Source organism: Oncorhynchus kisutch, linkage group LG28 (assembly GCF_002021735.2).
Source record: "Oncorhynchus kisutch isolate 150728-3 linkage group LG28, Okis_V2, whole genome shotgun sequence".
NCBI classification, from domain to species: Eukaryota; Metazoa; Chordata; class Actinopteri; order Salmoniformes; family Salmonidae; genus Oncorhynchus; species Oncorhynchus kisutch.
This window is the reverse complement of record NC_034201.2, coordinates 14,897,673-14,923,430: the sequence shown is the minus strand read 5'-3', so window position 1 is coordinate 14,923,430 and position 25,758 is coordinate 14,897,673. Positions and strand designations below refer to the sequence as shown.

The 25,758-nt window shown below is 39.7% G+C and overlaps 2 protein-coding genes across 2 annotated transcripts in view; one reads left to right on the top strand and one right to left on the bottom strand.

The window, feature by feature from the left end:
* The window catches only part of LOC109872799 (oligophrenin-1), a 37,876-nt gene extending 19,277 nt beyond the window's left edge, over window positions 1–18,599 (bottom strand). Inside the window, exons 1-18 of the mRNA XM_020464134.2 lie at window positions 18,164–18,599; window positions 14,927–15,022; window positions 14,328–14,389; window positions 13,791–13,862; window positions 8,085–8,186; window positions 7,750–7,860; window positions 6,669–6,773; window positions 6,354–6,483; window positions 6,149–6,249; window positions 5,833–5,924; window positions 5,012–5,090; window positions 4,720–4,753; window positions 4,504–4,566; window positions 3,492–3,566; window positions 2,846–2,930; window positions 2,025–2,083; window positions 854–959; window positions 268–427 (exon numbers count right to left, since the gene is read on the bottom strand). Coding sequence (XP_020319723.1) covers window positions 268–427; window positions 854–959; window positions 2,025–2,083; window positions 2,846–2,930; window positions 3,492–3,566; window positions 4,504–4,566; window positions 4,720–4,753; window positions 5,012–5,090; window positions 5,833–5,924; window positions 6,149–6,249; window positions 6,354–6,483; window positions 6,669–6,773; window positions 7,750–7,860; window positions 8,085–8,186; window positions 13,791–13,862; window positions 14,328–14,389; window positions 14,927–15,022; window positions 18,164–18,317 — 1,686 coding nt within the window. The 5' untranslated portion in view covers window positions 18,318–18,599. The remainder of the gene's footprint in view (window positions 1–267; window positions 428–853; window positions 960–2,024; window positions 2,084–2,845; window positions 2,931–3,491; window positions 3,567–4,503; window positions 4,567–4,719; window positions 4,754–5,011; window positions 5,091–5,832; window positions 5,925–6,148; window positions 6,250–6,353; window positions 6,484–6,668; window positions 6,774–7,749; window positions 7,861–8,084; window positions 8,187–13,790; window positions 13,863–14,327; window positions 14,390–14,926; window positions 15,023–18,163) is intronic.
* A 332-nt stretch (window positions 18,600–18,931) lies between these two features.
* On the top strand, window positions 18,932–25,285 carry LOC109872832 (protein YIPF6). The gene is made up of 7 exons (XM_020464184.2): window positions 18,932–19,054; window positions 19,793–19,921; window positions 21,169–21,247; window positions 21,796–21,838; window positions 22,191–22,316; window positions 22,496–22,653; window positions 23,100–25,285. Exons 1-7 carry the CDS (start codon window positions 19,022–19,024, stop codon window positions 23,219–23,221), a joined length of 690 nt encoding a protein of 229 aa, XP_020319773.1. The 5' UTR covers window positions 18,932–19,021; the 3' UTR covers window positions 23,222–25,285.
* The last annotated feature ends 473 nt before the right edge of the window (window positions 25,286–25,758 follow it).

Sequence of the window (25,758 nt, the reverse complement as noted above, 5' to 3'; positions counted from 1 at the left end):
CCTTTGAAAGCCATTTATAACTTGTCAGAAATGTCCAGATCAAGTAGCACATGTCAGCTGACGTTTTCTTTATAGCTAGGTTGTTCCCCAATGATGGAAGGTGTGTCCCCACCCCCCCCCGAGGGAAAACGTTTTTTGAGATTCACTGATCGAGAATGTGCCATGGCCTACTTGAATGTTTATGATGCCACAGTGCATAAAATAACCATCACATGACTCTTGACCTCTTTGCAAGGGAGGAGCGGTAAATTAATCTTTCAAATTCACCTTGGTATAGTCCTCAATGAGAATCTCAACAACAATGTTCTGGAACTTTATATCCAACATGGCTGCCACAGTCTCCTCCTTTGCCCTCATCAGGGTGGGGCCAAAGATCACACCCATGTTGGAGGGAGTCATCAGGTTGTCCCCACTGTTACCGCAGACACTGTCAATAGCAATCCAGACAAGTTCGTAAACAAAATGACTCTCTAAAGACATGTCCAATAGGAACAAACATCTCTCAAATAGTGAACAACTTAATGCCAGTTAGTTGCGCAATTATAAATTGACATTATCATAAATTAATGAACAGGATAGTGATTATAATGGAGGACTGGACAGGTATTTCCCAATTTAAAAGTACATTACATTTGCACTCTACATCGATACAAGTTTCTAGGTCCGATACAGTAATCATCTGAACAGATGCAAGTTAACCCCTTCACTGGGCCCACGGGCAACACAACAGATATGTAATTACACCACAATAAAAGGCCCTAAATAAGAATAACCCTTGTGACTGCATCAGTTAGGAGGCAAGGCACAGAGGCTGCGGCGCAACAGCGGCACATCATATCAGGTTAGCTCTTACTTGACCAGGTGTTGGATCAGTAGGCTTAGCATTTCTCGATTCTTCCCTGGGAGTTTGTACGTCAGGCAGTGGATTGCACCCAGTCGATCATCTAGATTATCCGATTCTAAGACACGAGAAATACTTTTTACATGCTCAATAATGTATATATTATCCTCAACTGAGACTGACCTAAACATCACTGCTTTTCGGGCATTTATCTGTTGCTGATTTTACACAATCCATTATGTATATATGGGGTGTTAATTAAACATGCATAGACATTTTGCATGAGCAAATAAATCAGCAAATCCCAGCCAAAACATTTCAGGGGTCCAGCTCCACACAGCTGCAATGTGGTGTAATGTGAAACGAGGACCTCGTTCAATTGAACAATAGGTCTCCTGGGGCATGGGAGCTTGTCTCAGTTAAGAGGATTAGAGCTGGTGTACAACATACCATTACAATGATTTTACCATTTAATTATGGCATTTTCAAATACAAAATATGGAGTTTCACACACCCACTATGACACTGTGGATCCAGTCTGTGGAGAAATGGAACAGAATAGAAAGCAGGGGACTAGAATCCCCCTGCAGGAGAACTGTATAAGCTATCTGGAGGTTGGAACTTCTAATTGATTGGAAAGACCTAATAAAAGAAAATGCCTTTTTTCTTTGTTATTGCTTATGTGAGGAACACACAGATGTGTGCGTGTGTACTTTTCTTCTTCCCTTTTATAGCTGTAACCCAGCCTGTAGAACTTGAGAATGAACTCACTCTGATGGAGAACAAATGCACAATGAATTAACTCCACAGAGAGCATTTGGCAAACACACGACAGGATGTGGACGTAAACAACCTGTTGCTCAGCTCCCAAAGCCAACCTTAAAAATGTAATGACTTGTATAATACAAAATGTACAGTAGTGTCAGACAAAATGTGTCCTACAAAAACATGCCCTCACATGAGAAGGAAACATATGTTTTATGTGCAATGAGACTATGCTAAAGATCTATAAATCTGACGTCTGTTATGATAACAGAATTCCATAAGTTTAGGGGACTGGTGCAGTTTCTTTTTAAATGTGTAAGCCATATGCAAATCAGATCATATTTTATCTTGAAGTGAGTTTCAGTAATTGTCTCCCCAATGTTGTTTTTAAGTCAGTAAGTGTGAAAACACATCTTACTTGCTGCTAAGATGAGGTCCCTGTTGAGACCGTAGGTCATCAGAGGCTCTGCTAGACTCCTGTGGATGAACACACGCGATCAGGTAAACAACGACAGTACAAATACTCTAACACTTACATCATACCCTAAAACACCCTTTTTAACCACTGCTACTCATGTGTTACTCATGCACTTTCAGCATCAACAAGTGCTACTCATTCTGAATTAATGAGAGTTCACTGGCACATTTCTCTTTATCAATTTTTTTTTTTCCTGATCTGAAATTAGATTTATCAGTGCAGTGTTAAGGCATGAGAGACCAAAGGCCTTGAGTAAAGCTCCTTCAAACAGCTGCCTGGCCTCTTCCAAGTGTGGCAAGAAGACATGCGAGTAAATCATCATGATGGGTATTGGGGGAGGATAAAAACCTGGCCTTGAAGCCAAGAGGCCTTGTCACTGAGTACTTCAAACAGCAAACAATTATACTAGGCTCATGGAGCAGAGAAAAACCTCTCATCCTCAGCCAGCATAGATTATTAGAAAGTATCTCTAATCATTACACACAACTAACTTGAAACATACTATTTTCATATTAAACATATACAGAATATACAGTCTGGAAATGCCATAGAACTGCAAAATGTACATACCATACTGTGCATACTGTACACTTCACGCAATACAGAGCCGTATATCATTTTATATGGCTCTGATGTAGAAGCTGAGTGCTAATGGGCTTCAGACAAAGGCTGGTTTAACACAATTCTATTGAACTTGTTGTTCCAGAGCAGCTGGCTCTTGCGTGTCACCTACTGGATGATTTAAGAGGATGGGAACACACCTGAGATAAAACTTCATGGCACTGGTTATGGTTTTTATGTCCCAGTCACTGCTGTGGAAATCCACATCCCCTGGGCATTTCTGGTCTACAGGGAGAGGAGGGAACCGATTAAATATAAACATGCAGAAATGGTAAAAATAAATATATAAAAAAATATATAAATAACTGGCAAGTTATTCACAGTAGGTTCAGCCAGTTGAAATATCTGAATGTATTGGTCTAGAGTGAATTAAACTACTTTATTAAAATAGTTTATTTTTCTCAGATTATTTATTTTATATGCAACCATTTATTGTATTCCTTCATTCAAAAAGGCAAGTAAATATAACATTTCAATGTTTCCACAACATCATTATAGAGGGCTGCAAACATGGATAAAATATTATAAATTAAAGCCTTTGCAATGGCACATCATAAATATCGAATCAATTAATTGTCATCCGCCTTAGGGGATAAATGAGAAATAAAACAATATTTACTTAGTGCTTTTTAATATTGTTTCAAATCCTGTTGTGTGTGCCATTGAAACAGGGAAATTTAACAGCTTAATAATTTTATTCTGCTTCAAAACAGCCCTTCTGTTTCTATGCATTCCTCAATTCCAACTCAATAGAGGGCACAGATGTTGCCTGGGTAATTTCCTCACCAAAAAATACATTTAAAAGCTTCTGGACTTGGATGTTGCTGCCAACAGTTCTGTAGACTCCTTCTTGTGTGAGTCCTGTAAAAGAGAGCAGGAGATGGAGAGAGTGGATGGGGTTGAGGTAAAAGGAAACTAAAAGGGGGAGTTTCCTCCAGAGAAATTCCAAGCAGTGGAAATGTACAGGCTGTTCCTCAGTGCAGGCCTGTCTGAACTGGAGTGAAAATGAGAACGTAGCAGACACCGCCTTGACAACGCTAGCCTACGTCCCAACCTCTTTCAAATGAATGATTTGCTTCACTGCTCCAGTGGACGGCTGGAGTTTATGTTATTATATGATCCCTGCATATCTTACCAGTTGTGAAAGATACAGGGAGCATATCATAGTGCTGGTGCCTCACCAAACTCAGAATTAACAGACGGAGTGTATTTTTACTAAATTAAAGTAGAGTATAGAAGAGTGAATTAGGGAGGGCTGAAGTGAGAAGGCCCATGGAATCTATAAAGAATTTAAGCTGCTTGAGAAATAAAAACAGTGGAACGTGAGGTGCCCATACTGTTAAAAGTGTTCTGATGCCACATGTGAATAGACTCCCTCTGAAATAATACCTTTGTTGCCTACCTGCAAGCATGATTATTAATAAGCTATGCATAGTACTGGTGCATTATTAATAGTTCCATTGATGTAAACAAAGTAAAACAGCTCATTTAGTACGGACTGAAGTACTCTACTGTAAGGAAGTTTATTATGTTGAGCTACATGCCAAAGTTATGCTCTCCTGGCTGGACGTCACATTGGAGCCAGTGTGTTTTTATTTAGTACTGGCCTTTGGTGAGAAGGTTCATTCAGGACAGGAGTGAGGCTTCAGCAGATCTCGTTCCAAACACAACTCATCTCTGCCCTCTAAAGGGCAATGAGGCAAACTGACTAGACTATGACAAAACTGGCATGAAATCTGATCCGCGACATACAAAGCGAAAACACATGGTGGGTACTGGAACTTTCTGGTAACTTTACCTTTAGTTTCAACAAAGTTGATGCATTTTCTCACAAACTTGAATCCAACTTCATTCAATTCCACTGTGGAAGGCAAGTAGCATTTTATAGATTTGACAAGCGGTGGCACTACATACAAATGTGTGTGTAAGGATGTTCAATGAGACGAACACATTTTAATTCACTATATTATACTGCAGAAAAATACAAAAAATTAACACTGGTAATGGTACATACTTTCAGCTTGCTTGTGAATTGGGGAATGATAAATCTGGAATGAAAGGAACATGTAAGACCAAAAGAAACAGAAATATATGTGAAGCTTTCTGTGGCCATCATAAATGATCTGTATGAGGCTGAATATATGCTATTATTATAAAGAGATGCTGCTTTTATAATCACATTATTGTTTATCAAAACCAAAGTAAACCGCAAGATGAGGACTATAAACATAATGCCTTCACAGTACAGAATAACTTTTGGACCAGGTTGTATGGACCCTCCAGTAGGAGGCAGCAAAGAAACTCACAGGCTCTTTTCCGTACATGGCCTCCATCCACAACTTCCTGTTGGCCTCCGAAACTGCCTGGAGTGTGACAGGTGTGTTTCTATGGATATAGGAACAAGTGTCACAGTTAGGGCATATATTGCATTTATTTGTCAACAGTTTTGTTACATGAGAACCTTAGTCCAAATAAAAATGAACTTAAATATACATATAAATGCCAAAAAGAGGAAACACTTGAGTATGAGGGATATAAAGTATATTGAAAGCAGGTGGTTTCCACCACCATCAACAACAAAAAAACAACACGATGGAATTTCTGATGTAAGAACGGTGTCGCATCCCTCCAATAGAGTTCCAGACACTTGTAGAATCTATAACAAGGCGCATTGAAGCTGTTTTGGCAGCTCGTGGTTGCCTAACACCTTATTAAGACTCTTTGTTGGTGTTTCCTTTTGGTAGTTACCTGTATTCGTCTGCCCTGATTGATCAACATTTTATGAACTGGTGTCTGACATCCCTATGTCTGATATGAAATGTCAGTGTATGGCTTGTGTCCCTCTGCTGTGCATATTGTACAGAATGTTTTGCTTGTATACATATGAGTTCATGGTGTTCCCTTCCCCTGAAATCTCTGAGTTTGCCATCTGCTTCCAGCAGGATATAGAGGAGCCTGCTGCCAACTGATTGTTTGGGCTAGAATCCACTCTGTACCCACACACTCAGTGTCCTTGTAGACCACCTGTTCACCTCACTGCTCAAACTTGTTTATCCCAAAAGGCATGTATCATCTTATACAAAGTCTACCTCATCTCGAAGTCTGAAAGTGGAGCATTTGTACTAACCTCTCGCAAGTTTCAATATCAAAGCAGAAGCGCTTGTCTATGGACTCTGTCTTTCTGCGGAAGCAGGATTTAAGCTTCAGCTCTGTGGGGCCCTGGAAGAAACCATGAGTGTGTAGGTAAAAGGTGGGGGAGAGAGGACTAGAGAGAATCTCTACATTAAAGCTTTGGAGAAAGTTAATAAAATAGTAAAAACACAAGTAATATATGAGCGCATGTGCCTTTAAATCATTCCATTGAGTCTGATCAAATATCAGAGATGTGACAGATAGTTGTTCAAGTGTCTTATACAGATTATATGACCCATTTTATGACCTACCTGTTTGGTTGCAGGTTTTGGTTCAGCAGGGACCATGACAAACAGCTTGCTGTCTTTGTGATACTTACAGTAGTACTTCACCCATGACACACCCAAGGCCCCTGAGAGAGCAGGGTGTTAGTTTATCATGTCAGGTCAGGGCTTATTGAATACAACATGTTGAGAGGAATGTAGCAGGTTTACAAACTGTAGCATGCATACTTACACTTCTCCTGAGAGTACAAGTAGCCCTCAATGACTGGTTGGCTGTGCATTTTACCAATCTGGGTTGGATGCTTCATTCTCTTCATCAGCTCCTCCATCTCCTCACGAGTGCTCTCAAAGTGGTTCCGCGTCTGCAGACCACATCACAACACACTCAGACTCACGGTCATGTTCCATGGTTATTGGGAAGCCCTATGACAGCTGCCTGGAGTCCTAACTAGACCCATCACCATTACTATATCTCTCGCCTCCGGGTTTAGGCATCATCATTAGTCTCATTTAACTAATGTTGTCATTAACATCGGTAGCTACTCACATTCTGCAAGCTGAGCTGCAGCTCTTGCTTATAGGGCATGAAGTCCTGAGTCATCTCCACCGTCAGGTTGTTGAGTGTCAGGATACTGTGAAGAAATGCCAGCACCTGTTCATTGAAAACAACACAACATACAATTATTAGTATTAGTATATTGATAATTATTCAAAAATGGTCCTGTCACTATATTCTTATAATAGGCACATTCATTTTATAATACTTTTACAAAAAAAATGATACCCCTTTTTCGTGGTATCCAATGGTATCCAATTGTTAGTAGCTACTATCTTGTCTCATCGCTACAACTCCCGTACGGGCTCAGGAGAGACGAAGGTTGAAAGTTATGCGTCCTCCGATACACAACCCAACCAAGCCGCACTGCTTCTTAACACAGTGCGCATCCAACCCGGAAGCCAGCCGTGCACCTGGCAACCTTGGTTAGTGTGCACTGCGCCCAGCCCACCACAGGAGTCGCTGGTCCGCAATGAGACCCTCCCTAACCCGGACGATGCAAGGCCAATTGTGAGTCGCCCCACGGACTTCCCGGTCACGGCCGGTTACGACAGAGCCTGGGCGCGAACCCAGAGTCTCTGGTGGCACAGCAGTACAGCGCCCTTAACCACTGCGCCACCCGGGAGGCCCTGAATTTTATAATACTTAATGAAGTGACGTGTAAGAGTTCACCTCCGTACTACAGTAGCCTTGCGTACCAGACTTCTAGACTCTCATAGCTGTTCAAAGGCTGTTCTTAACACTTACTCATACCGTACTCTAACACTGACCTATTGCTAATCTAGAATTGGGTTCAAATGAGAAATCAAAATCGATGAGATTGTGAGTAATTCTTTCCTAGTGTGCCATGTTAGACTTGCCTGGCTCAATGTGCAATGGTGTTCAGAGTTAATTATGGTTATTCAGGATGTGTGCCACTGATCCACTGTGGCCGTAGCATATAACAGGTTTCACAGGCAGCATCTGTAGCTGTGTGTGTGTGTGTGTGTGTGTGTGTGTGTGTATATCCATGCAGCAACACAGGGAGGTGTAAACAGGAAGTGTGGACGACAGAGAGGAAGAAAACACTCACAGGCTCCACCACATCAAACTTCTTCCTGTCCTGCACCTGCTGGATCTGGTACACATATTCCACTGACGACTCATAGAAGTTCCGCCTCTCTTTGTCCAGCAGCTCATCAGCCTTTGGAGGGATGAAATGGTGATTACAAAAGCAGCTTGTTTCCGAATAGTCTTAATATTTGTTGTTATTGGCTAAATTTTAAGCCGGTGAACTTGAGCCAGTTGAGTTATCCAATTAGGGAGGATTAGAATAAAATATTCACATTTTACAAACAAAACTTTTAATCCCTTCAGAGTTCCATTAAACTCTTTACAGGAAGTCTCTGTTGAGGGATTTCCACCAACCTCCTGCAGCTGAGTTTCCTTCTTCTTAGCAGACAAATTCAGATGTTTATCTAACTGAGAGTAATATTTTTCACTCTCTTTCTCAAACTTCTTCCTTCTTTCCTAAAAGACAGACAGAAGTTTATTCAATAAATTACACAATAATTCAACAAAACATTGTTTTTCAGTGTGAGACTTCATCATGTGTCAACAAGAGTAATAGCAAAATCATAATGTCATAATCGTAACAGTTTGTACATGCACATGTTGCTCCACACAGCCATAATTGGCATTGATCAGTTGAGATCATTGTTTCCCAAACCTCTCCCGGGGGACTACAAAACAGTCCACAGTGTTGTTCTCACCCTGCACTGAACCCTCACACACCTGATTCAACTAATCAAGGGGCTCTATTTTTGTCTGGCACTAGGGTGGTGCAAGTGTCAAAACACAAGTTAGCTGGCAATTACAGCATGTAAAAACTGTCACTCTGGCATTTTCCAACCCTTGCGCCAGTATCAGCCCGCTTGCACTGAGGTGAAAGGAGTGGCAATATTTGAGGTGTGTCCTTAAAAACTAGCGCAAAAGTGACAATTTCATTCAGTATAAATAGGGAGATTTGACTCACCAAAAGTAGGTCTTAGCGTTAAAGCGTTTGGTTATTTAATATCCATCATGGAACAACAGAAATGTGCTCTTTGTGCCCGTGTACATATGAATGAAGGCAGTTTTTTTTCCTTCTGCCCAATGCATTCACCATTACCCAATACTATCAATAAAAGGTTTGGCTCGTGAGACCACTTTGAAATAAATCTTAATCACCAAAGCTTTATTAAAAAATAACGTTTGGGAGCAGCAAAACAGTAAGCGAGCATCCCCTTTTTATCTACAATAGGACAGAATAATTTGAGTAATTTTGGAGGAGCACGTCTTTGGTAACTAGACAAGAGGCACTCTTTGGAAATGGGGATGGATACAAGCAAAATGGAGTATGCAGGTAGGCCTACTGTATGTGAATAACGCAAAAGCATGCCAGTAAAAGCCTCACAAGATGACCATTTAGACACCTTTTATGATAGGCTACTTTGCTAATGCATAGGCCAGAAAGACAGCAGACACATTGCTGTTTAACCAGCTTTCGTTATAGTAGGGTAAGGGTAGCCTACTGAGGGCTTGGTTTTTAATCTAATGAAAATAACTTAGATGTTTCTAAATACAGCACGTGTGTCACCGTCATCGTCTCAGCTCTCATTCCATGATAGGCATATGTACATGTAGCCTACGTGAGGCGCGTTCACACTGCACCTTAGCCTAGGGCTAAGGGAGATTTTAGTCTGGTGCTGAGCGAGTGTTCACACTGCACCTTAGCCCAGGGCTAAGGGAGATTTTAGTCTGGTGCTGAGCGAGTGTTCACACTGCACCTTAGCCCAGGGCTAAGGGAGATTTTAGTCTGGTGCTGAGCGAGTGTTCACACTGCACCTTAGCCCAGGTATAATGGAGATTTTAGTCTGGTGCTGAGCGAGTGTTCACACTGCACCTTAGCCCAGGGCTAAGGGAGATTTTAGTCTGGTGCTGAGCGAGTGTTCACACTGCACCTTAGCCCAGGGCTAAGGGAGATTTTAGTCTGGTGCTGAGCAAGTGTTCACACTGCACCTTAGCCCAGGGCTAAGGGAGATTTTAGTCTGGTGCTGAGCGAGTGTTCACACTGCACCTTAGCCCAGGGCTAAGGGAGATTTTAGTCTGGTGCTGAGCGAGTGTTCACACTGCACCTTAGCCCAGGGCTAAGGGAGATTTTAGTCTGGTGCTGAGCGAGTGTTCACACTGCACCTTAGCCCAGGGCTAAGGGAGATTTTAGCCTGGTGCTGAGCGAGTGTTCACACTTGCACATTCTAAAGTAGGCAAGCACCAACCTTAGCCCAGGGATAGCTGGCCCTGCTCCTGAGCAAGGTTAGCGCTGACTTTTCAGGGCTAGCCCAAGAAACATGGTTCCAAAATAGCCCGTGTGAAATGGGCTCAAGAACAACGCATGTAATTTTCGGGGTAACAATTAAGTACTTTATTGTAATAGAGTTCCATTAAAATTGGCAAAACTAACTTTTTAGCAATTTTTTAAAACTTTTCTCAAGAAAGCATTTAGCTAGGACTGTCTCTGGGACCTATCTGAATGGGGAAGGGAAAAATGAAAACTAGCTGTTATTGGCAGAGAGGTTTGGAACTCTTTGCTGCTATTGGTCTATTGGCCAATTTTCAGGATGGTAATATCACCATGGACAGCCAAAATGCCACACCCATGCAAACCTGCTGGTTAGAAGGTCCTGTGTAGATTGTGTTTCCAAACAGTAACTATTAGGCAATAACACTGATCAAATTCATCAAAGGAAAAAAATGATTTTTGACTGCATTGGGCCTTTAATAAACGGATGAGGACACAAATATTCCGTGCCCCTAGATGAATTGGAGTTGATGACAATGCAAAGGCAGTCAATAACATACACAACTTGAGACAACCGCATGCATTATTAATCCTTGGAGTTGATTGGCCAGTGAATGGTCAAGCCCTCGTCCCACAACTCCCACCTACAACTTATATATTAATCAAAACCCAGCCTTTTCGCGACACCGTCACCTATTGTGCCCATAATTCCTGCTGGGAAATTAGCACAAATATTTCTGACACACCCCCGGATCTATAGCTCTACCGTCAGCGCTAAGATTTACCATTGCGTTAGTTTGTTAAAATAGAAGGATTGGGCGTTGAGTATTAGTTGATTAGATGAATCAGGTCTGTTAGTGCAGGGCTATAACAAAAATGTGGGCTGTCTGGAAACCCTGGTGTAGATAGTACTGCCAACACGCTTGGAAGGCCTAGCATTTGTTTGAGCTAGCTTCTCAGCTGAGGTCATCTGCAGTTGATTACAGATGCCAAAGCACTACTGTCCACAACCTATGTTGGACTAGACCATAGCTTCCTTAGCAAAGGGAAGAGAGTCACACAAATATTTAGTTGGATAAAGAGAATCTACCACTTCTTGAAATCAATGTCCATGTATTTAGTACAAATGCTGAGACTAATGTGTGTTAGATAGATCTGGACACACTACATAATTTCAACGTGGATAATTTGGTCGAGACGTTGATCAATGGGATTACAAATTATATTCACCCTCTCAAAAAGACAGTTGAATTTCCTATGTGTTATCACTATGCTTTCAACTATCTAAAAGCACAACCAAATTCCCATGGAAAACAACGTCTGATATTTGGATTTGTTGTCACCCAAACATTTAAAAGCCCAGCAAATTTGAAATGGGAATAAAATATCAGACATTTTGTTTTGTTAGACAACAGATCACTGTGATTAATCTAATATCAGAACCAAATTACTGGGATTGCAATTGAGATTACATTAAAAGTACATGGTGCAAGTGATCAATGCCATTTGAGATTCAGCGCAGATTATTATAGCAATGGTGAAGATCTCCACGGACCTGTGATGACTTAAGAATGTGATCTTGAACATAGTTTATATGATTACATAAGACCTTTATAGTTTTAGTAAGCTCAACATGTGGCCACAGACGTGTTAACTTGTTTTAAGGGAGAATATTACATTCCTTTGTAAAATAGCCTAAATTAAGGAAACTATTTACTGCATTACAAAGGTAATATATATTTTTTTTATTTGTACCTTTATTTAACTAGGCAAGTCAGTTAAGAACAAATTCTTATTTTCAATGACGGCCTAGGAACAGCGGGTTAACTGCCTGTTCAGGGGCAGAACAACAGATTTTTACCTTGTCAGCTCGGGGGTTTGAACTTGCAACCTTCCTGTTACCAGTCCAACGCTCTAACCACTAGGCTACCCTGCCAACAATGCAACCAAATATCAACATTTAAAGGAGGAGATATATCTACTGCTTGGATATTTCCATCTGAGCCACAGGCTTAATCACATTACATTACTTTTGGTTGAGTGTGAGATGTGAATCCAATATCATTTGTTAACTTGTCAACAAGTTAATAGGCTATTTATTGAATTTCAAAAGTGACAGTGTGTTTGGTTGTCAACACAACCAAATATAAACATTTGAAGGAGATGTATCTTATGCTTGTGTAGTTCCATCTGTGCCACTGACTTTAAATGCACTATAAATAAAGTGTGATGAGTTAGTCCTATACTTTCACTTACAGTGAGCTCCAAAAGTATTGGGATAGTGACAGATTGTAGTTTTGGCTCTGTACTCCAGCACATTGGATTTGTAATGATACAATGACTACGAGATTAAAGTGCAGGCTGTCAGCTTTAATTTGAGGGTATTTCCATCCATATCGGGTGAACTGTTTAGAAGTTACAGCACTTTTAGTACATAGTCCCCCATTTTAGGGGACCAACAGTATTGGGACAAATGAACAAGCTTAGTATTTGGTCCCATATTCCTAGCACATAATGATTAATTACATCAAGGAATATGGGACCAAACACTAAACTTTCGACTACTTTAATACACATAAGTGAATTTGTCCCATTACTTAATAATTCAATATCACATTCAATTTGAAATCAACCAGAGCTTGAAACCCTAGACTGTTTATTTTAAACAGTTCTGGTTTGAATTCAAACAATTGTTGTTGATGACTTTGTAAAATGCTACATAGGTCTAAATATCATTCTTGCAGAAGTATGGCCACATTTCATTTGCTCAGTTCTTATTTATTTTATTTAACTAGGCAAGTCAGGTAAGAACAAATTCTTATTTACAACCTGGACGATGCTGGGCCAAATTGTGTGCCGCCCTATAGGACTCTCAATCACAGCTGGTTGTGATACAGCCAGGAATCGAAACAGGGTCTTCAGTGATACCTCTAACACTGAGATGCAGTGCCTTAGACCACTATACCACTTGGGAGCCCAAACCAACCTGGACTCAGGGGTAGATGTAACATAGTATATTTAAATCTAGCTAACATGCTAAGTAGTTGCAAAGTTGCCAATTAGTTAAAATGCTAAAGTTGTCAGCGATGACATTCGAACACGCAATACCCATAACTGTATTTTCCATGTTGATTCCATATCACAATACGCTGAAAAATTACATTGATTCAACCAGTTTGTGCCCAGTTGGAAGCTCCTTCCTCCAGAACTTGTCTTTCTACATGTATGTAGTTGAACACTAGTGGTGTTACTACAGCACATCTACTCACCTTTGGCTATTTATTCACTTAATCTAAAGGCTCAATTCAATCAACCTGCATTGCAGTAGGACCAAGTATATATAGAACTAGTAAATTTGAATAGTCTTTGCAATGGTAAAAAAGTTTAAAGTGGATCAACTGGGTCAGTTTACAGTGGGACTGGATAGGTACACTAAAAACAAATAAATTGTGTTTGACTGAATGTCTTGCTGAATAAGTAGGTTGCTGTCATGAGCTTTGCGCTGAATTTTCACAACAAGCCAATCTGGAGGAGATGGAGGAAGGGGAAGGGGGCCCATGTCACCTCAGCAGCACATGAGAGTGTGATTTATATGCACTGCCAAAACTCAGATCCTGTTTATCTCCCATCTAGTTAAAATGAAAAAGTGCTACATGAGCACATGACTGTTCAATGAAAAGTAGGTATACTCAACAATCCAATCCAACAACCAATAATTTTAAAATGTAAATACTGAAGTATCCACCACACTAAATATTAGAGATAAATTCATATAAAGCTAAATATGAACTCACCTTTGTCACTCCTATTTGCTCCTTGCGAAACTTCTCCAGTGGCTTGATAAGCAGATCACAAGCATTCTGAACCTGAACCAGGAAAAAACATGAAACATTGAGTGTTCTGTTGGCCATTTGGCAAAAGCATGCCATGCATTACATTACAAACATGCAAGATTAGTTATGATAAGAAATTGGATGAAAAAGGGAACCAAGCAATTAGAAGCCTAGAAATGAACAGGGAATTATCTTGAACTCCAGCAGGTGTTGCTCTTCTTCCCCTCAAAAAGAGCATCTCTCAGCTGTAATTATAGAGTAGCTGTGTTTTAGAAAAAAAATCCTTAAAGCATCCAGAAAGCCCAGTATAACAGGATCTGCTGCTTTTCACTGCACACTGATAATGCAGTGTCATGACACCACTATTTATATTGCACAAGCCCAAAGGAGGACAAGACCAGAGACAGAGTTCACCCCAGGAAGCCAGTTCCAGTTAGAGTTTCTCTTATTTCCACCTCTGGCTGTATGAGGGTCAAAAAGGTGCTGCTGATAACCCACCAGCATCATCCTGTCATCCTCCACTTCCTGTAGGAGACCAGCAAACTCCTGGAAAGACTCCGCTGTAGACAAAGAGAAAGATAGATATTAGGTTACATATCATAACTATGACACACGTGTACATAACTACATATTCTTTAACCTTGGACACTGTTTTGACAAAAAGGTCATGTGTTATCAAGACATTCTAGCTGTGTGCTGGTGTCACAATACATTTACAGTCTTGTAATGTCACATTACATTATGGTGTGGCCTGTGTTATGTAACTGTATAGTGAATATATTTGGCAGAGGTCTTGTTTCGTTATTATATAGTGTAATTAATGGGGTACACATTTTCCCTAGAAGATGACAGGTTCATACGCACTGAACAAGGGAGGAAGTGAAATCAATAAAGGCTTTGTGCCATCACCAACAACAAAAAAATAACTTCCTAATTCATAAAGTCAAATACACAGAAATCTATTGGCAACCAGTCAATGCTGGGGAGAAAAGTAATAAGGCTGACTAGACTACAGCCATATAGAGATATGCAGAATATGGCTTTCAGGCTGACCAATACAGTAAGTGTATGTATGACAAAGCACTATATGAACTTACCAATGTTCATCTCATCATCTGTCAGAGAATCACCAATGAAGTCAAACTGGAACACACCGAGTGTCTGGGAGAACTTCTGCACTGCCACTGAATAACCTTCATAAAACACACATTACACATCGACACAATCAACATAATAACAGTAGCACTTTACATTTAGATTTAAAAGGATAAAGTGTGTAATTAGGACATTATCAATTAAATTGCGATATTTATTTTGGTGATTGCCAAACATGGGGCTTATATGTGATTGAACTGTTATCATTACAGTTCAGCCATAAATAAATAAGCACAGTATTTGGAGAGCAACTAAACAGAAAAGGTATGTTTGAGGAAGTCATGCTGCCTGGAATAAGAAGAATAAGGAGGCCCACCCACTTCCCCTTAGACAACTCTTGGTTTGGGCTAACTCAGGACTATTGTCAAAGTTAGAGACAGGTACTGGTTGGTTCCCATGACTAGCCCAGACAGGCAGCATGAGAACACATCAAATAGTTTCTGGTTGCTGAATTTCACCATCAGAAATACAAATAATATACTTAAGCAATAAGGTCAGAGGGGGTGTGGTATATGGCCAATATACCACTGCTAAGGACTGTTGTGCACGACGCAACGTGGAGTGCTAGGACACAGTCCGTAGCCTTGTATATTGGCCATATATCACAAACCCCTGAGGTGCCTTACTGCTATTATAAACTGGTTACCAACCTAATTAGAGCAGTAAAAATAAATGTTGTCATACCCATGGTATACGGTCTGATATACCACGGCTTTCAGCTAATCAGGATTCAAGGCTCGAACCACCCAGTTTATAAATCATCTATTTTCAGCATTCTAATGAGTGAAGACAGTCATTACATTAGCATAGGTGTGTCAAATTCCTTTTACCTCAGGGGTGTGCCAATGAAGAGGCAGAAAATATCAGACAGACTAGTCCAACAATAACATAGCCCATCCTTTCAGTCAAAGGCAATTCTGTAATTAGGGTTTTCAATTTTTTATAGAAAGTCAACCTCCTCACTTCAGTGAATAAAAAAATAAATTATATACTATACTAGAGGACTTGTGTTTGCACCCAGATGGGTGTTAGGCTTATGATTTATATCATCAGGGGGGGGGGGGGGGGGACGACTCTTATTTCAGCTCCTTATACCTCAACAACAAAAACTCTCTTCAAGTGACCAAGACAGAATAAGTGGCATATCCTATACTCAGCATCACTGCATCTCTCCTTACAATGACAGTTTCTGTTTTCGAGATAAAAAGCTTGACTTTTGTGAATTGGGCTACAGAATGGAATCTCGGTGTGGGTCAAACAATGCAAATACTGTTCCAGTAAATTTGGTCGTATACCAACAAAGGCAGCGGTACTCATGGAGAACATCCAAGAGCTGACGTTTGGGATTAGCACAGTGGTACTTTGGTGACACACTGAGGCTAGCCTTCAGTATACCATTGGCCCAGTCTAGCAACCCATCTTCCAGTCACCCCTCAACTCTCTCTCTCACACACACACACGACTGGAAAACATCTCATAACATCCACATCCCGAAAAAGCCATACCCCAAGGAACACAATGACTACCAACCAGTGGCCCTGACCTTTCATTTGGGTGATTAGCAAGCTGGACAGTCAAGACAATGTATGAATGTAGGTCCATTATAATTTCTACAGCTTCAATTTGGTTTTAAAGTATATTTAGTTTGTGTGTGTCCCCCACCTGCATCACTGTGTGGTAGAACAGTGTCATTGTACAGGCAAAAGCCAGTGACAAGTCTGCTGAAAACTGCCTGAAAAAATGATCAGCAACCCCACCAAAAAAACTTTTCTGGACAGCTACCACACAAATATGCTGAAGATGGTAAACAAAATAGCAGAGGACCTCTCCCATATGCTAAACTCAGAGTGTGTGCTCCTGCCGTCCAGGAAGCGCTACAAACTTCCCTGATGCAAATGAACTAGGTACAAATACTAATTTGTGCTACACCCACTGACCCTTATGAACAAATAAGGACATTAGGGGCTGACTCACTCATTCAAGAAAGTGCAATAATGAAAAGTGATAAGCAAAATGTAACTGTGTAAAATAATCATGGAATCATTGACATTGAAAGTATAGAGTTGTGCAATAACATTATGCGCAATGCTCAGGGACCTTGGACAGTAAGGGCATGTGCTATATTGAGTATATGGGGGGGGGGGGGGGGGGGGGGGGCTATGTAATGTGGAAGGGATGGGTAAGAATCCTTAAGCTGCACTTTTTCTGATCTGCAAAGGCAGCATTTTCTCCTTATATGTAGAGTAAAATATCACATGGCAGTGGTTTTGGTGGAGGAGAAAACAGGAAGGAAAAGAGACAGGACCATGGCATGGATAAGGCACAGTACGACAACAATGAAAAAACGTTGTTTATGCTACAGGTTCATGTTGCTTATGCAGTTGCGTCTAACAAGGAATCACTGAGGAATGCCAATGTTCACTTACGCTTTTTTAGCATGTGGTTTGGGTTTGGTTATTGACTGTGCAAACATCAGGTCATATTTTTTGTATGACTGCAACAAACATTTAAGCCTACCTAAAATGCTCTGTGGATTTTGACTGACTTTATGAAGCACAGTAAAATGTCACATGCGCAAGTCAGCATGGAATGAGTCATACATACCAGAGTTCCCCAGAGTTAAGTTACACTATAGCTGTAGGTTGTCTGTCTATTAGGTCATGTTTTTGACATGTTATGTTAGTTACATAATTGATAGTCTGCCACAGCTCCAACAGATTATAAACAGTCTGGTTCGAGCCACGAATGCTGATTGGCTGACACCCGTGGTATATGGTCTGATATACCACGGCTATGACAAAAACATGTATTTTTACTGCTCAAATTACCTTGGTAACCAGTTTATAAAAGCATTAAGGCACCTGAAGGGTTTGTGATATATGGCCAATATACAAGGCTAAGGGCTGGATCCATGCAGGCATTCCGCGTTGCGTCGTATGTAAGCACAGCCCTTAGCCTGGTATATTGGCCATACTACACCCCCTCGTGCATATTGCTTCATTATATCATATCAAAGCAGGCTTTGTTTTTTGGAAACAATTGCTCAACTAATTTGTATGTTGGCTGTGTCTAAACAATGCAGGTTCCTCCTCTTCGACATACTACATAGAAAAACATTAAACCCCACAAACAGTCTATATAGAAAGTAGTAAAAAGGGTGAAGAAAGAGAGAAGCTTACCCTTGATTGCATTGATTACACTGTTACCGTCTTTGATTACATCTTTGAGAAATTTGCTTGTTCTTTCCAATTCTAATTCATAGCATTTTAGTCTTTCTCTAAAATCCGGACTATCCTCATAGCAGTCGCTGAACTCAAGAGGAGGATGCCCCATTGCTTATTTTTGGAATGATGTACAGTAGCCTAGATGTTGAGGTTAGAAATCTGAATTAATGCATCGAATCAGTGCAGGACATTGTCGATAACATTTCCAGATTGAAATTTGAGTAGCCCACTCCTCCAGATATGAATGCTGTCGAATCCTTGGACCCGTGGCACACAGTGACTCTTCTTTGGTTCCTTGACGCATTAATTCATTAGGTAAACAATGTTAGCTGATTCTTGTTACAATGTATTTTCGTGTCTATCTGGTTCGGTGTTGCCAAGGACCTCCTCCTTTCACACCCATAGTATAATTCTTAAAGGAACAACTACACCAAATATTTTCCATATTGTAATATTTTACTTGTAGTTCTTGTCTCTTACTTCATGTCAATTTGACAAGTCAAGACAATATACTTTGATCCCTTAACCCCACTTAGCGCAGCGCCCATTAAAAATTGCAACGCAAATCCCTCCATATTGGCATCAAACATCCCATTATTTGCATCAGTCACTGTTTATACTAGTATTACATTCTAACTGGAATATATTCCTTTTGAAAATGTGCTAATCTTAGACATTCTGGAGGCCATGCAAACATAAAAGTGTGTCTACTATGTCTAGTTTCTGTACGTTTTTTTAAATCTCCAGCATGTTATCAAGCCACGTGACATCATGGTCAAAGCATGACGTCTCATATCCGTCTGGACAGAGAAAATGGCGGAAGTGGATGAGTTAAGTAAACCTATGGTAAGAATAAAGTACATAATGTAAATACCGGTATTCTTGTACAACAGTGTATGAATTCTTTAATATCTTGTTTTTCATATTATACACGGACGTTTTATTAAGCGTTTCTGATGCCAATATTAAATAGAGATAGCTAGTAAGGGAATGTCAACACGGGTGTTCAAGTTAGCTTAACTACAATAGCTAACAGTTAGCTAACGTTAGGTAAACGCGTCAACACAGAGAGAGCGAGAGAGACAAGCACTCCAATGAAAGTCACTGTCCATGCAAAAGTACTAAATGTCTTCCAAAGCCTGAGGGAGAACTATAGCAACTAACGTTAGCTGTCTAATGTTAGTACTAACGTTAGCTAAAGTACAGTAAATATATTTGCGCTAGCTAACAAAATGTAATAAGACTGCAGTGAATTAGCATGACGAAAGTGCATTGGCTAAATGCCAAAAATCGGTTGTTGTCATTATTATTGAGAAACAAGTATTTATGTGTAACGTTATCTGTGTTTAGGGTGTCAGATAGCCTAGTGGTTAGAGGGTTCGGCCAGTAACCTAAAGGTTTCTGGATCGAATCCTCGAGCTGACAAGGTACAAATCTGTCGTTCTGCCCCTGAGCAAGGCCCCGGGCGCCGAAGACGTGGATGTCTTTTAAGGCAGCCCCCGCACCTTAAATTCGGAAGACACATTTAATTTGAATGTATTCAGTTGTACAACCCCATTTTCCTTTTCCTTGTATTATCTCCAGTTTGCAGGTCTGTCAGATGTATCCATATCAGGAGACATCCCTGTTGAGGGGGAGATCAATGTGCCGGTTGGAACCCCCAGTCATGATGACGAATACTCCACACTGGATGAACCTGTCAAAGACACCATAGTAAGATTTCCCTCTTCATACCATACTGTGTACACTTCCATCTTACATGACCCCTTTTTAATTGGACTTACATTATATGTTAAAGGCCCAGTGCAGTCAAAAATTTGATTTTCATATGTTTTATATATATTTCCACACTATCAGCATTGGAATAATATTGGGACAATTATAATAATACCCTTTTAGTGTAAAAGCTGTTTAAAAAGACTGCCTGAAATTTCTGCCTGTTTAGGTGGGATGGTGTTTGTCTACCTGGTGATACCACCAGGTGGTAAATTACTGTTGTTAACAGACCAATAAGAAAGACAATTGTAAACCTCTGTCAATAACTACTAGTTTTCAGTTTTCCCCTCCCCATTCAGACCCCTCCCAGACAGTCCTAGCAAAATTCTTGCTTGAGAAATTGGTCTTTGCCAAGAAGCTATTGTTTTATTTTGACCATTCCAGTTGAAATCCATCACTATGATTATGTTTCCATCCACAGTTTTTAATGCGAGTAAAGTCATACCATATAATTTTTTAAAATCACTACAGATGTGATGGAAACAGGTAGATTCGGTACATTTTTTTAAAAATGCCAACAGATAATTTGTTTGTTTGACATGGTGGGATCTTTTTGTGTCTGTAAAATTAATTATGTGAGAAGTGGAGGTGGTGGAAATGCCTTTATGCGCAAATATTAATAAAATAACCATCATATCGAGGTAAACTTGCACGGTGATCTTGATGCTCCTTTCCAATAAATATCGAGGGTCTTATTCTGGTGACATGATGATTGATGCTTGACTACCGTTTGACAAATAAAAATATTCCTCATCCATAATGATCTCATCATATAGACTAGCCTACCCGCACTGTATCTGTGAGCTGTTGGCAAGAGTGCACATGCCAAGACCAAAGTAGACACATTTGCTATTTAACACAACAGTTTTCGTAACAACTATCAGTAGAGTTTTGTCACTTTAGATTTTTCTTTGGTACATGATAACTTAAGAGTACATTTTGTGCGCACTATGTCATCACGCACAGACTTTTATCCGCATCGAGTCAGTTTGGTGGGAAAATGCACATATTTTCTTTATACAGATTTTTGAATATTTACATGACAATCTGTTGCCAATTGAATAGAAACCTAGTTAGTAATGTACTTAATTGTCACCCAGAAATGATTTGATATTGGGATAGAAACTGCTGCATTGGACCTTTTTAAAACCTCTTCTAAAATCCCTATCATGTCTCATTTACAGTTACGAGATCTGAAAGCAGTGGGGAAAAAGTTTGTTCATGTGATGTATCCTAAGAAGAGTTCAACACTACTGAGAGACTGTGAGTACTATATACTTTGAAAGATTAATTCATCTTTTATACTATTCCAACACAATAAATTGGTATTACATCATGTGACCTAGCTGTATTTTACTTAGTGATATCTATCCAACACGTACAAGAATAACATTATGTATATAACAAACATGATTTAAACTGACATTTGTAATAGTACCTAGGAAAATGTGACAAACTAAATGTGCCAGGTGTTTGGTCATCACTACTTAACATAGCCACAAAGTCATAATTATGGCTAAACCAAGCCTATTTCAATAATTTATCTTTTTAAAATCTGATTTTAAACCTAACCTTAACTATATTGCTAACCTTATGCCTAACTTTAAATTAAGACCAAAAAGCACATTTTTGTTTTCAATAAATGTTTACAACATAGACAATTTTGACTTTGTGGCAGTGGTAACTAGTGAAAGCCCAGGTGTTCTAGTAATATTATTTTAACTTCCTCCTGTACTACCTAGACAAATGTGACAATGGTAATTGTGTTTGATGTTCTAGGAAGATTGTGTTAACTTCCTCCTCTTTTCCAGGGGACTTGTGGGGCCCATTATTGCTCTGTGTGACACTGGCTCTGTGAGTATTCGTGTTTCAGTCTAGTAGCAGAATATGACTGACACTCTTTTAAAGGGGCAATCTGCAGTTTCTACATCCATTTTTGGACTTATAAATTAATCATATGTACCCATTGATTCTTGAAGAATATAACTTGGAAATGCCTCATGAGCTTGGTTCCACTGTCATACCCCATCAGAACCCAAAATGTAAACTTGTTTTACTCCAATGTTTGTAAACAAAGTAAATGTAAGCAAACACTATATAGCCTAAAAATATGGTTAAAACGATCATTTTGATGTAATAGATGGTCTTTGTATCCATAGCCCTGTATATGAATTTGAGAGTGGTTGCTTTTCCTTCCTGTTTTCAGGATGCTGCAGGGGGGTTCAGTTGACAGTAAGGAAGATGGAGGGCCCCAGTTTGCAGAGGTGTTTGTGATCATCTGGTTTGGATCTGTCATCATCACACTGAACTCAAAGCTGCTGGGAGGCACCATGTACGTATCTTTCTAGCCAGCTTCCAATCATTAGAGTCAAATTAATCTAATATAAATATAAAATGCTTTTGAACATGCAAGTACTGTAATATGATTAGTTCCTTAAGAGGTGAATTGTATTTATTAATTGAAAACTTAGAAATATGTGCATTTAAAATTCCTGTCTTTCTTTCCTCTAGATCGTTTTTCCAGAGCCTGTGTGTGCTAGGCTACTGCATCATGCCTCTGACTGTGGCAATGATTGTCTGTAGGCTGGTGCTGCTGGGTGGGTCTGGGACGGTCAGCTTCATCGTTCGACTAATTGTGGTCACAGCATCATTCAGTTGGTCCACGTTTGGTAAGGAAAGTCCTTTTCATAAGGATACAACTATATTACACGTCTTATTTGGTTGACTACGTTTATTGGTGCCAACACACCTCTACAAATTCATTGACTGTTTGCAGTCATACTGACTTACAGTAGGTGGAGCTGTTGCATAAAGATTAAACTTCTTCAAGTGTTCCTCATAACATTAGTACTACATTTTAATAGATTATACAGTCTAATCTTTATTATAACCTGGGTTGTTCGAGCCCTGAATGCTGATTGGCTGAAAGCCGTGGTATATCAGACCGTATACCACGAGTTTGACAACATGTATTTTTACTGCTCTACATTGTTAACCAGTTTATAATAGCAATAAGGCTCCTTGAGGCTTTATGATATATGACCAATATGCCACAGCTTATTGCTTAAGTCACTGATAACATGTAACTGAATGTATGTCTATTATTTTCCCCCAGCCTCTACAGCTTTCTTAGCAGATAGCCAGCCTTCTAATCGCAAAGCTTTGGTGGTATATCCCGTCTTCCTCTTTTACTTCGTTATTGGATGGATGATTCTCACGTTCTCACCGTCTGCGTAACAGTGGACTTGTCTCTAAACTGAACTTAACACAATCCGTTTGGAATAGAAGGATACAAATCAACACCATGTCATTTGTGGAAGATGAGGACCATGATGTGTTGGGGGTACTCTTGGTGTAAAAACGTTGTGCATTTTCCTTTGGTGCCACAAGGAAAATAGTGAGATTTGACCAAAGTGCACAGTGCTTTGCCTCTCTCTCTCTCTTTTTGTTTCCATTATTGCTAAGCTCAGCTAAAAAATACAGTGGAGTACAGTGCATACAAAAGAGTCAAAGTGAGGCTTTTCTGATATCCTTACAGGGACTATCTGCTTGATTAAACAGGCTCTCTGTGTCTCACATGAAGAGATTACTTCTAGTACACTAGCAGTAGTAAAGGGGACCATGAGATCTATATTCTATGTGACATGGTCCATTTACCTATATCACTGACTAATATGTGATGCCAGTGTGTATGTATACTGTACACTGCCTTATGCCCCATTTTCAACATTTCTTAGGTTTCTGTTTTATTTAGATTATTTACAAGTAGTATTCTCATTTAAAAATTAAGATTTGATTATCGAAGGATAGTAAGTGGCAGTGTTGCTCAATTTTCATATGAGCAACATTTAAAATTATGTATAGTAGGTGGCTGTAGTTAACATTTACTGGGGAAGGTTATGTTATTATATATTTATAAATGCCCTGTTCTCTTTCAGTAATTTAATATAATTATATTTAAACAGAAATGTGAAAATAAACTGTAATTCTCCAAAATCTGAATAATTTGTATTTGGTTCTATAATTGTTTTTATTTTTATATTTGGTTCTGTAATATGGTGCAAAATCTTTTTTTCTGTTGTTCAGATGCCAGTCAAGATCTCCGTGTAGCATGAATCACAAGGTACACCTTAAGTACAGTCATCAAATGTATTGTACATGGGGGTAATCGCTCTGCCATTTACCACTTACAATTGGCCATTGGTCCTTGTGGTTAGCTGTTACATAAAATACCTATCCAGGTGTGCTAAGATCGGGCATGTGTCAGGAAAGCCTGGGCAGAGGAACAGGCTCATTTAAAGCCGAGTTTAGACTCATAACTACTCAATATTACTTGTAGATCAGTCAGTCACCATTTACCCATGATGCATCACGGTTTTTATGCTCTCTAACACGGCCACTGATCACATCTGGTGTGCATCGTGATTTTTAAACATCTATGAGCAGGCAAAGGTTAATAAGAAAAGTACGTTTATGTTGAAAAAGGGTGAATTTCCCCCTTAAAACTGACGAGGCATCACGCAGAGGGATTCCTGGCTTGAAGATATTGGGCTTTAGTGGTAAGTTTTAGTGGTAAGCCGGAAGTAGTTTACAAGTAAAGCTGGAAGAGGCACATATGCATCTGCTGTCAGATGACTTCTGCTCTTTCTAGGAAACGCGTCAGTGGCAGACCATGGCATTTGCCTTTGTTATTGCCGACGAGGTGGATGGTATTGAAATTCCACATCTACACAAAGCTGAACATGATCAGCATGGTCTAAGGAATGAATATCCTGATGAAGAAATTAGACACTTCCTCAGTATTTGTGATTGTGCAACATGGAATTGTAACAGATGTGATTAAATATGGTCCACAAAGCTTCTTACCTCTGTGAAACTTCTTACAGTAAACAGCATTTTCCACCACCATCAACAAAGCACCAAATTATGGAAATTCTCATATAAGAATGGTATCGCATCCCTCCAATTGAGTTCCAGACACTTGTAGAATCTATGCCATGGTGCAGTGAAGAAACTTTATGTTGGTGTTTCCTTTATTTGGCAGTTACCTGTAGCTTGTCTGTAAAAACAATCTTTAGCAATGCAAATGTTTCTGCCTGCATCATGAAGTTTGTACTTATATAAGACTGTAACTACACCTAAAATAAGTGAAGGGAAGAAAATGCATGTTCCCTTTTCTGTCAAATTAGTAGTTTTCCGGCAGCTCCTTAGGCTACACGGTGCTGAGTTACACTGACTAATCACAGTATTGTACATTTTCATCCACTTGTATTTTGGTAATAAAGTGTAAGATATCCCTCAAGAAGTATTTTCTAAAGTTATCTCAATGACATATTGCATTCAGTGTAGTCTACAAAACATGTTTCAGTTAGATGGGTTTTTCTCTCCACTGTTACTGAACTTCCCACAAATACACGAGCCACCCTCTATTATCTGACAGTCATCTAAAGTCCTTGATTGGACTGAAGACCATCACCAACAGAACAAAGACAGCATAGATCCCACCAAAGCATTTTAATTGAAGTTATTTCCCCATCACCATCTCACCAACATTATATAAGTCCACTAAAGCTTTAGAGGGATCTTTGTAAAATGAACTATATTGGCCCAGGAAGCGATAGTTTGATATTCTTGTAGAGGAGAAAAAAAGCAGGTAAGATTGCCACTTCCCCTGAGTCGAGAGGTCAGGCTTAGCTGCCTGCCTAGCAGACGCTTTTTCTATTGTATCTGTCTATCAAATCACCTGCTATGAATCTGTTATAACAACCTCAACA

What these genes read in the sequence shown, in the direction of transcription:
- LOC109872832 (XM_020464184.2), top strand. Translation starts at nt 19,022, where the DNA reads ATGGCGGAAGTGGATGAGTTAAGTAAACCTATG. An exon ending in ATGAGTTAAGTAAACCTATG is followed by an intron (nt 19,055 to 19,792) that starts GTAAGAATAAAG and finishes TATTATCTCCAG; the next exon opens with TTTGCAGGTCTGTCAGATGT. An exon ending in AACCTGTCAAAGACACCATA is followed by an intron (nt 19,922 to 21,168) that starts GTAAGATTTCCC and finishes TCTCATTTACAG; the next exon opens with TTACGAGATCTGAAAGCAGT.